Source organism: Corvus brachyrhynchos, unplaced genomic scaffold (genome assembly GCF_000691975.1).
Source record: "Corvus brachyrhynchos isolate BGI_N302 unplaced genomic scaffold, ASM69197v1 scaffold705, whole genome shotgun sequence".
Classification (NCBI taxonomy): domain Eukaryota; kingdom Metazoa; phylum Chordata; class Aves; order Passeriformes; family Corvidae; genus Corvus; species Corvus brachyrhynchos.
The window spans coordinates 2,020,958-2,033,393 of record NW_008238346.1 but is presented as its reverse complement, the minus strand read 5'-3'; the positions used below and the strand labels follow the sequence as shown (position 1 = coordinate 2,033,393).

Sequence of the window (12,436 nt, the reverse complement as noted above, 5' to 3'; positions counted from 1 at the left end):
AACCCTTTAGGTTAATCACAAATTAAGTATGTTAACTCCCATCTTTCACACTTTCCTCCACAGAAAAGCATCTCATCACTAGCTAATTCTATTATGAAGTAAATTTACTTCCATCTTCATACTTCCACACAAAACAATAAAAAGAAATTTAAGACATAAATAACTTAGGGAAAATTTTCTACTGGTGTTATAAGTTATACCACTTCCTAATATTTCACCAGTTTAGGCCTTTAATGTCACAAAAAGAAAAAAAAAAAAAAAGAGAGAGAGAGCATTCTTTCCTGTATCACTTCTTCCCCACTTAAAATAGCAATATTATAAATCAAGTAATTGCAAAAGGTCAAACGCCTCCACCTTCTTCCACCACAAACCCACCAGGGTGGGGACACAAGTGAAAACAAGCTGAAGACAATGTGGAATTTGCTTCTATAGAAAAGACGTTGGCCTAATGCTCAGCCACAGACAGGCAGACAAATGTATCAGAAGTTATTACAAAGGTAACAGAGGGGGAAGAAAACAGTACCTCTGTAAGGAGCAGTTTGAGTACTATGTAGAGGAGTGATTACTTATCTCAAGAAGGTGACAGTATCTATAAAAATGGCAGTGGTGGAATTTTTGTTCACAATATGCTTTTTCAAAATTAGATTGTCAAAGTACATGGCCAGATAATTCAAATTGTTCCCTCTGAAACTAATTTCAGTCTTGTGTGCATTAAGACAAATCTTCCACAGCCCCATTCAAAAGAGCTGTACTACTCACATAGTGAAAACTAATCTGATTTCAGAAGTTTCAAATGTGTCAACAAGATCAGGTTTCCCTAAAGGCATGTGTACCTGCCCAGGCAAGGTTCTTGCGCATACATGACATGTTGGCATGATGGATTCCCTGTTTTTAAGACCACTGTTGAGAAACAACAATGAAGATACACACACAGCAGTCCCACACATGGCTCATAATTTTGTAACTACAAAGCATTATTGCACTATTTGCTTTATAAATCAAAATAATCCAGCAGCAACAGTTGAGTCTCCAAAGTTTTAGTTCAAACTGGAGATCTAGGGAAGACTGGCCATAAAGATACAGCCAGCAACTTGTCATTTGACAAATGATGTTCATTATGCTTACAGCCATATGATTATTTGTCTGGGTAAGTGACTGAACCTGAAATGGGGGTAGTGGTATTTACAAAACACAGCCAGAACATAACAGACACAGCTGTGTGAGTTGTTTAGGTGAGCTTCTGGACTCAGGTGGTACTTGAGAGTCATACAAGAGAGCTAACTTTATCCAGTGAAATTCCACTGCCCATCTCCTTAAATGTTGTTAAAGCTTAACAGCAGTTGAAATTTCGACAGTGACCTTAAACAGAACCTGTAGGAGGTATAAATTGTAAATACATATCTTCACTATTAACTGAAGCTATTGTTAAATGCCAAAAATGTTTAAATGTTTACTCAAGTTTTGTACAATGTGTATATGTATCTGCAACTTCACCCACGCCCCTTATTTTTTCTTTTAAAGGTTATTCTGAAAGTCAGAATTACCAAAATCAGTAACAACTCTGAGAATTTAAAAAGAATGAGCACTGTCTCCTGAACTGATAACAAATGCTACTTGCAACATTTACCTCTGTGCTGCCGACAGAATAGGAACAGCTCCTATGTTGCCTCCTTTATTTGATGGCTATTTCTTCTTGCTCAATATGCTCATCTCACTTTCAACATTGATTGTGCAATATTCATTTTTATAACATGAGTATTATTGTATAATGTGGTCTTTACTGGATTTTTATATTTCCTCATCTATTTGAATGCCTTATACATCAGCAGTAAGCTTTTCAGGAAAATAAATGCCTGCCTCTGGTTTTTTCCATTTTACAGTGCCCTGACTTTGACCCAGTACATGGAACCCTGGGGATAGATACAAATGCTAGCAAATAACTACATACTTGCTAGCTTTGTATAGTCACATTTTCACATGGACTGGGATAGATTTAGGTCAAAGTTATGTTTATAAATCTGGAAGCCTTTTACCACTGTATATCCCCACTGTTTAAAGATAACTGGCTACTTTCAGGTAACAACATAAAATGCTTTATTTGTATGAATAAACAACACCTATAGTCCATGTACTTAAAAGACTGCTTTTTTCAGTCAGAACTTGCTTCAAGCAGGCAGGCACCATGGACAGTCTACATCTGAAATAGCCAGAAAAAAAATATTTGCAAGCTTAAACCGCATCATGGTGCATCAGTATACGGAGGAAAAAGACCTGCTGACAGGAAGACCGTTTTAAGCTTCAGGAACCCTTTCGCAGGTGGTCCCAAGACCTGGAGCAGCCCGGAAAGCAGAAGACTGTGATGTGCAACTCCACTTGGGGCCACAAGATAGAGCCACCAGCGCGTACACGGGCCCTGCAGCCGGCCGAGCTCCGCAGGTCCCACCACACCTCCCCTGACCTAACGGGGACAAAACACGCTACAGAAGTGAAGGGCCTGGAATGTGCTGTTGAAAATGAGACAATAAACGCAAGATTCACATCTGCAAGTAAAAAAGACAGCAAAAGTCCTATCAAAGAGTTTAATTCTGTTTCCGTGTGTTTATCACAAGCCTGAAAGTTGGCTTTTTGAGATGTGTGCAGCTTTTCTGCAGAGAAGCATCACTTCATGCTTGCCCTGTTCTGATATTTCTCCCCAAGGAAGACTGCACAACACTGAGGTAAGCATCAGAAACCACTGCTGCCTGAAGTCGAGGGGCAATGCTCACCCTGTTCATTTTCCCCATCAGTATTCATAGTGCTATGCTTTCTGAGTAGTTTTAAAGATAAAATTGTGCTATTCTTCTTTTCATTATCACTATTCCCCTTCAAGAGACATGGCTAAGACAGGGAAAGGTGGTTTTTTCTCCTTGGATACAATTTACTGCAATTAGTGTGTTACCAAGCATGCATGTGCAATACACTGCCTGGGGTAGATGTCTTTGCCTTCACACACCCCTGGACTGTAGAGCATTGACACCTAACTGCAGGTCTCAAAATAACAAAGATTAGCAACGAGAGGAAATAAACCTCCTATTTGCAACTTGTTCCTATTTGATTACAAAGTTAGAGATGAAAAACCATGTTTGGAGTAACTTTTCTGAGCACAGCTCAACAGAGCTTAAATCTGTATTTTTCAGAATATACTTCAACACAGTAATGTGTACGGAAAAAAACCCCCTATATATTCACAAAGATGCCACAGCACCTAATAACTAATATTACAGTGATGGCACTTTGTCACTATTACATGCACTGCTCAAGATAAAATAAACTCACCAGTTACTTGTTAAATGTCACAAATAAACTTTAATGCTGTCCATCCTGCCAGTAAAGAGTGGACAAGTGGCCAGTCCACAAACCGCCTATTTCCTTCTCCTAGCTTTAAACATGTTGCTATGCTACTGTTTTCCGTAACTATTTGGGTGAGGGCAAATTTTCAGATGCTATAAGCCATAAAAATAACCACAAGATCAAATCTTATGTTATTAATGAACATAAAAGAAAACTACTCATGCCAGTTCTGCATTCACTTTATGTTTGAAATATAGAACTTAATGAAAAAGACTGTGCACTGAGGTATGTAATTTTTGCAATTGAATTCACAGACTTAATTTCTTTGAAATGAAACAAGAACACTCAAAAGCACTTCCATTTCAGCAAATACTTCAGCTTTCTACCTTTGACAGCCCTGGAGCTTATAGAATCAAAATAACATTTCTTTTCCTCCTCCTCTTCCCTCTTTGAACTCACAACTGTTCTGCAGTTTCCAACAAGCTGCTATTTGACTGGATAATAATCCAAAAAGAGTCTTAAATCCTCACATACAGAGTCAGCAAAATATTAGTACTTAGAAACTGGAACTACGTAAGGCATTTAGTTGTAACACCACTATTTGCTATGTAAGTAAGATCTTTTCAAGCATAGTTGTTTTCTTCCAGTACTTTGCTCCATCCTTCACATCATTTTCTTTCCTTGATCTTCCGCTGAAGATCCTTGGGCTTGGGGCTGTTGTTTCTATCCATTATTACCATATGTTCCTTCCTCTATCTCATCTTGGTTTTGATTCTTCACTCTGAGCACCAACTTACATTCTTGTGATCATGTAACTCCCAGTGCTATGATATGTTTCCTTGCACGCATTTCTCCTCTTCCATACAGTGTCCAGTTCTGAACTCTCTCATTTTCACTTGCCTGGGAATATGGAAGTATGAATTCCACCATCTACCTACATATTGAAATAGGCCAGGAATAAATACATGCTGACAGCAAATTGTCCCCCATCTGAAAAGATAAACAGCATTCGCAATTGGTCCAGAAATTGCTCTCTCTGGGAAGTCACTGTTTGGCCACACACAATTCCTACAGGGGAACAGATGAGACTGCCACAAAATTTTGATGCAAGTCTTTTTATTCTAACATTCCTCAAACTTTACAAACTGCAACCATCTTCTAATACATTTCCGTGTAACTGCTCAACTTGGCAGAAGCACAGAGGAGTGACACTCAGCTGGATTTCTTGGCTGCAGGTATAAACATTGACTCTCCTTCCCTGAAGGATTAAACTGCTGCCAGCAACCTGAGGAAATTCACAGATCTCCAGTGAATGGAAAATACTGCCACTAGTAATTTCTTTCTCCCTATCCTGGAGGAACGGAGCTGCTGCCAATTAACACAGCATTTTCCTACACTTCGCAATCCCTTTGAACTTTTTCAGGATTTTACAGGAAACAGTTTTGTCGCTATGTAAATCTATTCAGTGCAAATCCCAGTCACAAAAGAAAGGACTGATAACTGCAGCAGAAGCCCCCAGACAAGGGAAACTTGTTAGTTTGCATCCATTACTTAAAAAAATGTAGTATTTATAACCAATTTGTACAAAAGCCAAGAAGAATCTAAGTGCAATGGAAAAGAAAACACAGTGACTAACAAATGAAGTACACATGAGATAAACTACATTCAAAAATTCCACGGATTGGAGATTATACTGCTTTTCATGTTACTGCCCACATTACTACAAGCTGTCATTCCCTGAGAAATAGGATTAAAAGCTGACTATTTTGCATACATCATGAACGCTCACAATGTTTAATGACAGAGAAACAACAGAGTTCCAGGGTAAAGAGACAGGAGGCTAACAACTGGAATGTTGGTATGGGATTGCTGCTAAAAGAAAAGGTTCTCTTCCCCAGTTTGGTTTTCATCTGTCTGCATACATAGCAAGATACATGCAGAACTCATCTCTCACACTACTCAAAAATACCCTCTCATTTGCTTGAATCATTGCATTGTTTTATTTTTAAAATTCTTAGAGATGCCTTCTTTATGTAATATGTTAAAAACTCACGAAATCAGCTTCAAGTTTTCCCATTTCTTGTGCGTAGCTTCTCATTCGACTGCTGTACATCCCTCGGCTTTGAGGTGGGATCTCTCGAACTTCAAGTTCCATCTGCTCAAGCTGACAAGAAAAAACAAGAGAAGGCATATAAATCAAAAGGTTAATTAAAGCAAGAACAAATTTACCTAAGTTCAAGAAATATTCCTTCTTTATACGGAAAAATGTTGTTTATTCTGCAATATACAAACAATTTATCAAAATTTTTGCACAGTCTTAAGTCAAGAAACAAGTGACAAAATTAGTATTATTAACGCTCGGAATGATTTGAGTCAAACATTTCTGGCTTTCAATTCCAACTGTGATGAATACATTTTATTACAAAAATATAGTAAAACTGAGGATAATTCCTGCAAATGAGCATAGTTCAAAAGAAAGCCTACCTCCTCCTAGCTGTGCAGTTTTGGAAACCCTTGGTTGAAAAAGGTATTTTACTTATTTTTATAATATATATGTGCATGTTTAAAGTTTTATTTACACCAGTCTGTATGTTCAATGAACTAATTCTTTTGTTTAATAAATTAATCCTTTTTTCTTTACACATTACTAACTCAGCAGAATTACATAGCCTGAACTGGCTGCCTAAATCTACATCCCAAATCTGTATGTAAGTATATTAAACAGCTGAATTTCAGGGTTTAATGACAATACTATTCAAGAACTTGTATACAGTCAAATGGGTTAAAACACAACAGATATATTCTACGTTTCAAAAGCTTTTTTTAAATTATTCTTGCCATGTAGAATTCTAAGGGGTCTGAAACACAATAATATGGCACAGGGATACAGCCAATCAAAAGTTATAAACAAGGGCTGCTAATTACCTACCCAGTGGGTGATGGAGCCTGCTCTATATGGTGCTGTCTGTTCAGGAATTCTGTTTTGAACAGCAGAAGAATCCCTTACCTGTCTTTTAAAATCTTTCCAACTTAGATAAGATAAAAGAATACCTCTCCTTAGTTGTTGTAGGTACCTGAAACAATATTTACTCACATCCTACTGATCTTGGTTGACCAATATGGCACAGGAACAGAAATGCTTTTCAGTTAGGATCCCAAACTACTGGTTGCAGGTCTTCACAAGGGACTGCTAGAAGTTATTCCTATGTAATCACTTGCTTACACTTTGAAATTTCATCTTCATAAGAAAAGCATCTGAATTTCATCAATGGAATTGCCAGACACTCAAAAGTCATTCTGCCTGATCCATTCTGATTATACAAAATGATATTCAATAATAAACTATAAAGCAGACTTTAATTAAATAGTCACTAATGAATTGAAACATATAAAGCAATTTCTAATTCTACCCAGTTCTTTAGCTCAGGCTTAACTTTCCAAAGGGGTATTATAAATTAAACCAATAGCTGGAATTAATAGCTTATTTCTTATCAATTTCATCTTAATATATTTGATCTCAAATGTTCTATAAACATTTCTCTCATATATATGTGTGTGCAAGGCTGGGAAGTTTTAATGAAGTCTCAATTCTTGTCTATTATATAAAACTGAAAACATCTACCAGTGAATCCAGAATTTGCACCAACAATCAGACCACGGTCCACAAAATCTAAAATGTTCATTTAAAGAGTCACTATTAAGAGTGTCAGGTCCAAGGAACAATGATGAAGCATATTTTGGCTGACCAGTATTTAATAATGTTTTTTCATCATGAGATTAAATAGGTGAATTTTGTGGCTGGGCTGAGAAATTTCCGTAAGAAGCCATGCAGAAGACAGCAGTCCAAGCAAGTATGAACCTAAATGCAACCTAATTTCATGCATCTCCACTTTCAGAACTCATATTATTTGTCATAAAATCATATTTTTCATAAACAAGCGAGAGCAGAGAAGCGCCTCGTATTTCCATTCAAAAATACAACAAAGTAAGTAGTGTGGCTGATGTTGTCCACTGCAAAGTAAGTCTCCACCTCCCACAGGAACTTCTCCATATGAATCTGCTCTGGACAGCTGCGAGCATTTTAAGAAACTTGTAAGCTTCACTATTTTATTCTGATTCTAAAGCCCTGGAACTTAAATAGAGATGGAAACTAAAATACACAAGATAAGAATAACCCAGCATTTGCAACACAACAATTTTGTGATGCGTCCTTCATCAAACATAAAGGCAAATAACAGAGTTTTGTCTTAACAGCAGAATTTCATTCAAAAATTCACAGTTCTTCTAGCACATGCTAGATTTTATACTCAAAGAATTTCCCCAAAGTTAGCACAACAATCATATTTCTTAAAAACCTGGTAAAAATAACAACCAGATACTCCACACTGGATCTAGACTGACAAGATTTCTCTCCAGAGATTTCTTACTCCACAGCCCTGGCTTGAAAAGGCAGCCTGGGAATCTGAAGTTTTCGTGTTAGTTCTGCACTTCCATCAAACCAATTACACCAGTGATTTTATCCAAACAAAGCAGACAGTGTTTTAAAACCATCACTGCTTAGTGAATGCAAATAAATTATCTCTATAATAATATTTATAATACATAAGAGTGTTATTTCCTAGCCAAGTAGGAAATAAAACAAAATCAGCTAATCCCAGATTTGACTATGCAAGACAATGTACGAAAACTAATAGTGCAAGGAATTAGGTTTATTTTGATTTTCTACTGTAGCCTCCAGTTTAAAAGAGGATCTTCTTAATCAGTTCTGTTATTAGCAGGTTTGTTCAAATTGATTTCTAAACCCAAGCCTTGACATTAATCACAAACATGCTGGGTAATTGCTCAAAGCCAATAATTGAATCTAAAGATCTAAAACAAAGTGTGAAAGAAAAGCCAGTACATTAAATGAAGATCATGATTAGGATAAAAATACAGATACAGGATTTATTTTTTAATCTTATAATAAATACAAATTTAGATGGTCTTTTTCTGACATAAGGAGAGAAGCAAGGAGTCATTAACTCAATTTGTGCTCCTTCCAATCTACTCTGAGTAGAAAACCAAATTTGAATGACCACCCATGTTGGAGCTTCTCTGTACTGCTCTGTCTTTTGCCATGTCACCTTGTAGTGAAAACGACCTGAAAAACATTCCTAGATTTCTACTTTTTTTCAGCTGTTTGAATATGAAAGTGCCCAAAAGGCCTTACTGTATCTTCAGAACATCCTTATGAGATAGGACAGTAACTTTACCATGTTTCTCACTGGGAATACCAAAGCAGAGAGGTTAGGTGCCTTGTGGTCCTCAGAGGGCAAAACTGTAGGGAGTCATCCCAAGATCCAGCTTTACTGGATGCTATTCCAGTGCTCTGGTCTAATTCTATTTTTTACACTAATTCTATTTTTAAACCAAAAGCACCATGTATGCCTACAAACAGTTGAGAGACTTTTTTCTTCCTACGCTACTTCAAAAAATTAATTTTATTTCGTTAGTAAGCAAATCATTGATTTAAGTTCTTTCCATTTTACGAAACTCTAGGGTAGAAAAGCTAATTTTTTTCCCTATCCTAACATTCAGATTACATTTCTGACATTAGATAAACCAAACCCATTTGCAAGCAATAAACAAAAGTCACTTCAGGTAAGGAACTACTGGCCATGTGGGAAAAAGACAATCTCAACTGTCACCAACACCTTTGCTCAGTTACTCCACATCTACAAGACTTTACTCTTGTACTCTTCCCAGATGGAAGACATGACAGGTTGTAATGGGAACAAAACAAATAAAAGAAGAATCAAGTTGCTTAACACACGCTGCTCATCACATACTGGGTTTTTTTGTCAGTGTGAACCACAGACTAATGCTTGGTTAACACATACACTCTTCTTGGATCAGTGACCCACACTACCATGGCCCCTTTGCCCTCACCTTTATGCCTCACTTGCTAAAACGGAAAAAAAGATCTATTGCTCTACAAGACATTCTGACAGATTACGTCAAGTAGGTGCTTGGGTCTTACAAGCCAAAAACAAAGTCATGGTGTGTAATTATTTAATTCCATTCCTAAAGTATGAGACCTAACCCACAATTTAACTTTTTATTGACTTACAGCAATAGTGCAAACCTTGCATCACGTAACACAGGATGAAAAAAGGATACACTCTTCTTGTATTTCATATCCTCAAATAAGAACTATTTCAAGAATATTATTTTATTTTCTAATATATCATTGGTAAGTATTTTTAGGGCATGTTACTATCAATGATCCTATTATTTTTGCTAGGAATTTGCAGTTAAAATATGAAAAGCCAGAACATACCAGTTCCCTCGCTTCTTCGAGCTGTTTCTCAACATTTGCAACCATCTGCTTCTTCTCATCTGAAAGAGAATTGTGAAAATACCAATATAATTGTGCTCTTACCATGAAAGAAATACATAACATTTCAAAAGATTGTATGTATCAGCTAAAACAGACTTGAGATTTTTTCTGTGTGACATCCTCACACATGGTGATATGCACATCAGTAATTAAAAAAGGGAAAAAAAGACTGGCGAATCCTTGGAATCTTCTGCTCTGTTATGCAGCATTTGCAAGTTAGGAAAGCACTTACAGCTGCTGCAGCTGTAGGAGTTATGCCTCAGCAGGCACTTGCTGGTGTGTACAAACGCATGAGAAGGCACATACATACACTAAATTAAAAAAAAAATCATTTAAGAACAAAGGCTTAACTTACTCATTTGCAAAATGTGAGATGCACAAAACCAAGCATTCCAATTAAAATTAATTCAGGTTCTGAAGAAAAATGGTGTTTCTATTCCCCTATTTCTATGCTGGGTCTAGAATTCTTTTGCTTCAACAGATACAAAATGAAATGCCACAGGAACTACAAGAAAACCGTTGTCGTCTAGTAGCAGTAAAAATGGAAATCAGTAATAAATATGAAAATTTTTTAAAATTCAAGTAAGTTTTAAGCTATACATAGCAATCACCATCTGCCAGGTTCCCCAGCAAGGCTATGTCCCAGCTACAGAGACTGACTTTTGACCTTCCTCCAACCATCCATTTGCAGGCAGAGAATCCAGGATGAACTGAGAGCTCAGATTCAGTGTCACATCATCACAAACATTCCAATTGCTTCACAACTTGGTTTGTTACAGCATGAAAGGGGACTGAGAAATATTCAGACACTGGATAATAAAAAGTCCCGCATTCCTTCATTACTGTGGGTATTCAAGGGTTTCAATCCTACCATCACATCTTCCAGCCTTCAGACTCCAAATGCACTCAGTCTCAATGAAGGTAATAACAAAACTCTGAACATACAAACTGTTTGTTCGAAACCATGAGCATCATGAGACATCTGTACTGGTGGTTTGCCTGATGAAGCAGATAAAAAGTGAATGTCACAGAAGTGTCTCCAGTCACAGCTCCCCAGAGGTCACGATGGATAAGTATAGGTTGGCACAAGACTTATTCATGTATCTCTAAACTTCACAGCTTTGTTTTTAAGTTTGAATCCCCTTGTTTCTCTTCCACATGATCTCTTTGCATCCTGGAACTGACACATTAAAGACCAAAAGGGACTATCCGATGATCTCCTTTGATCTCTGCATTCCACAAGCCACTGAATTTCAAGAGGGGACCACTTTATGAAAGGAACATAATTCAGCTTTTCACAGGCTGAAATGCCTACTCATCTATCTTCTCATTCACCTAAAATACTCTACACTCTCATTTAAGGACACAGGAACATCACAGTCTGTCCTTCCTCAGTTATGTACACTGGAGCTCTGCCTGCAGAGAGGATCAGGCTCAGGACCATCTTTCCTGCAAATCTGGAATTCACACTGCCACGTCTGGTGGATTCTACTACAGCAGAAGATGCAGGAAATATTTTCTGTGTAGCACTTTTAGTTTTCTGCAAACAATGTCTTCCATTAATTCCCCACCAGGTTCTCATGATGGCACCCAGGCCAGAAAATTTAGTGATTTATCTTCCTAACAAAAGAAAAATGTAAGAAATCTGCCACTTTTCCCCCCCCCACACATTTCTATTCTCCTATCCCAAAACACCTCTGTTCCTTCCTTCATTTGGAAGTTAGAAAGATGACAATGGATAAAAATAAAAACAATGGAAGGTATGAAACACGTAATACCATTTTATTGAAGCTGAAATAAAATTTTAAAATATACCAGCAGAAAATAAATGTACTGTAGCAATTGCAGCACTGCCCTGAGTTGTACTGGATCACAATTTCCATATGCATTTAGTAACGTGAAATTTAGGGATATAAAGCTGGGGGCTTGTGGAAGGTATTTCATGCTGAATAAATTCTGCTTGTACTTGTGGTTACAAGAACTACTCAGCACTCCACTGGCCAGTAAGATCTTACTGATCCACAGAGAAATTAAGCTACAGACTGGCTAAAACTGCTCCCATAAAATTAGGAGGGAGGAGGGGTATTCAAATGATCTCCAACGGTTTAATTAAATTTTAACCCAATGTCAGATTTTACCATTGAACCAGATACATAATCACCCAGATGGTGACCAGGACAACTGCCTTTGTTTTTCCTTCAAATACAGATGTGTGAACAGGCACGAGGCAACATCCTGGCACTGCAGCTCTGGAGCAGCATCTTCACAGACTTCCAGGAGAGCAGCTGAACTTGTTGCAACTGTTGATCCTCTAGGGCACACAATACCATGCAATCATGGTTTTCAAAGCATTTCTTATCAGCTTTACTTTTACTTCAATGGTCAAGCAAAGGAAACAACTTATTTCACAGCCAGAACCCCATAAGAAGTGAGGCACAATACCCACAGGATGACTAGCTCAGGGACTGAAAGTGAGATCTGAGGGACTTCTTTTGGGTAAGAGAAGTTAGGCACTAATCAAGCAGATCAGGACAAACAAGTTACAGTCTAATTAAAGATGCTCATATAACTAACTGTATCAGTCCACTGTGACTTAGCAGTTGTCAACCTGCCTACTCAATCATTTCCTTAAATAAAGTTCCACAGGAAATGAAGAAAAAGGTGTTCTATAACATTTTGTCTTGATTGAGAATTCAAATATCCTTTAGAGAAAATAAAAAACAGTGC

General features: G+C 37.3%; 1 protein-coding gene across 4 annotated transcripts in view; it reads right to left on the bottom strand.

Annotated features, from left to right (window-relative positions):
* VTI1A (vesicle transport through interaction with t-SNAREs 1A) overlaps nt 1-9,769 on the bottom strand; it is a 255,436-nt gene extending 245,667 nt beyond the window's left edge. For all 4 annotated transcript variants that reach the window (XM_017735191.1, XM_017735192.1, XM_017735193.1 and 1 more), the window contains exons 1-2: nt 9,650-9,769; nt 5,384-5,494 (exon numbers count right to left, since the gene is read on the bottom strand). In XM_017735191.1, the coding sequence (XP_017590680.1) occupies nt 5,384-5,494; nt 9,650-9,754 (216 nt within the window). In that variant the 5' untranslated portion in view covers nt 9,755-9,769. The remainder of the gene's footprint in view (nt 1-5,383; nt 5,495-9,649) is intronic.
* Nucleotides 9,770-12,436: the final 2,667 nt, after the last annotated feature.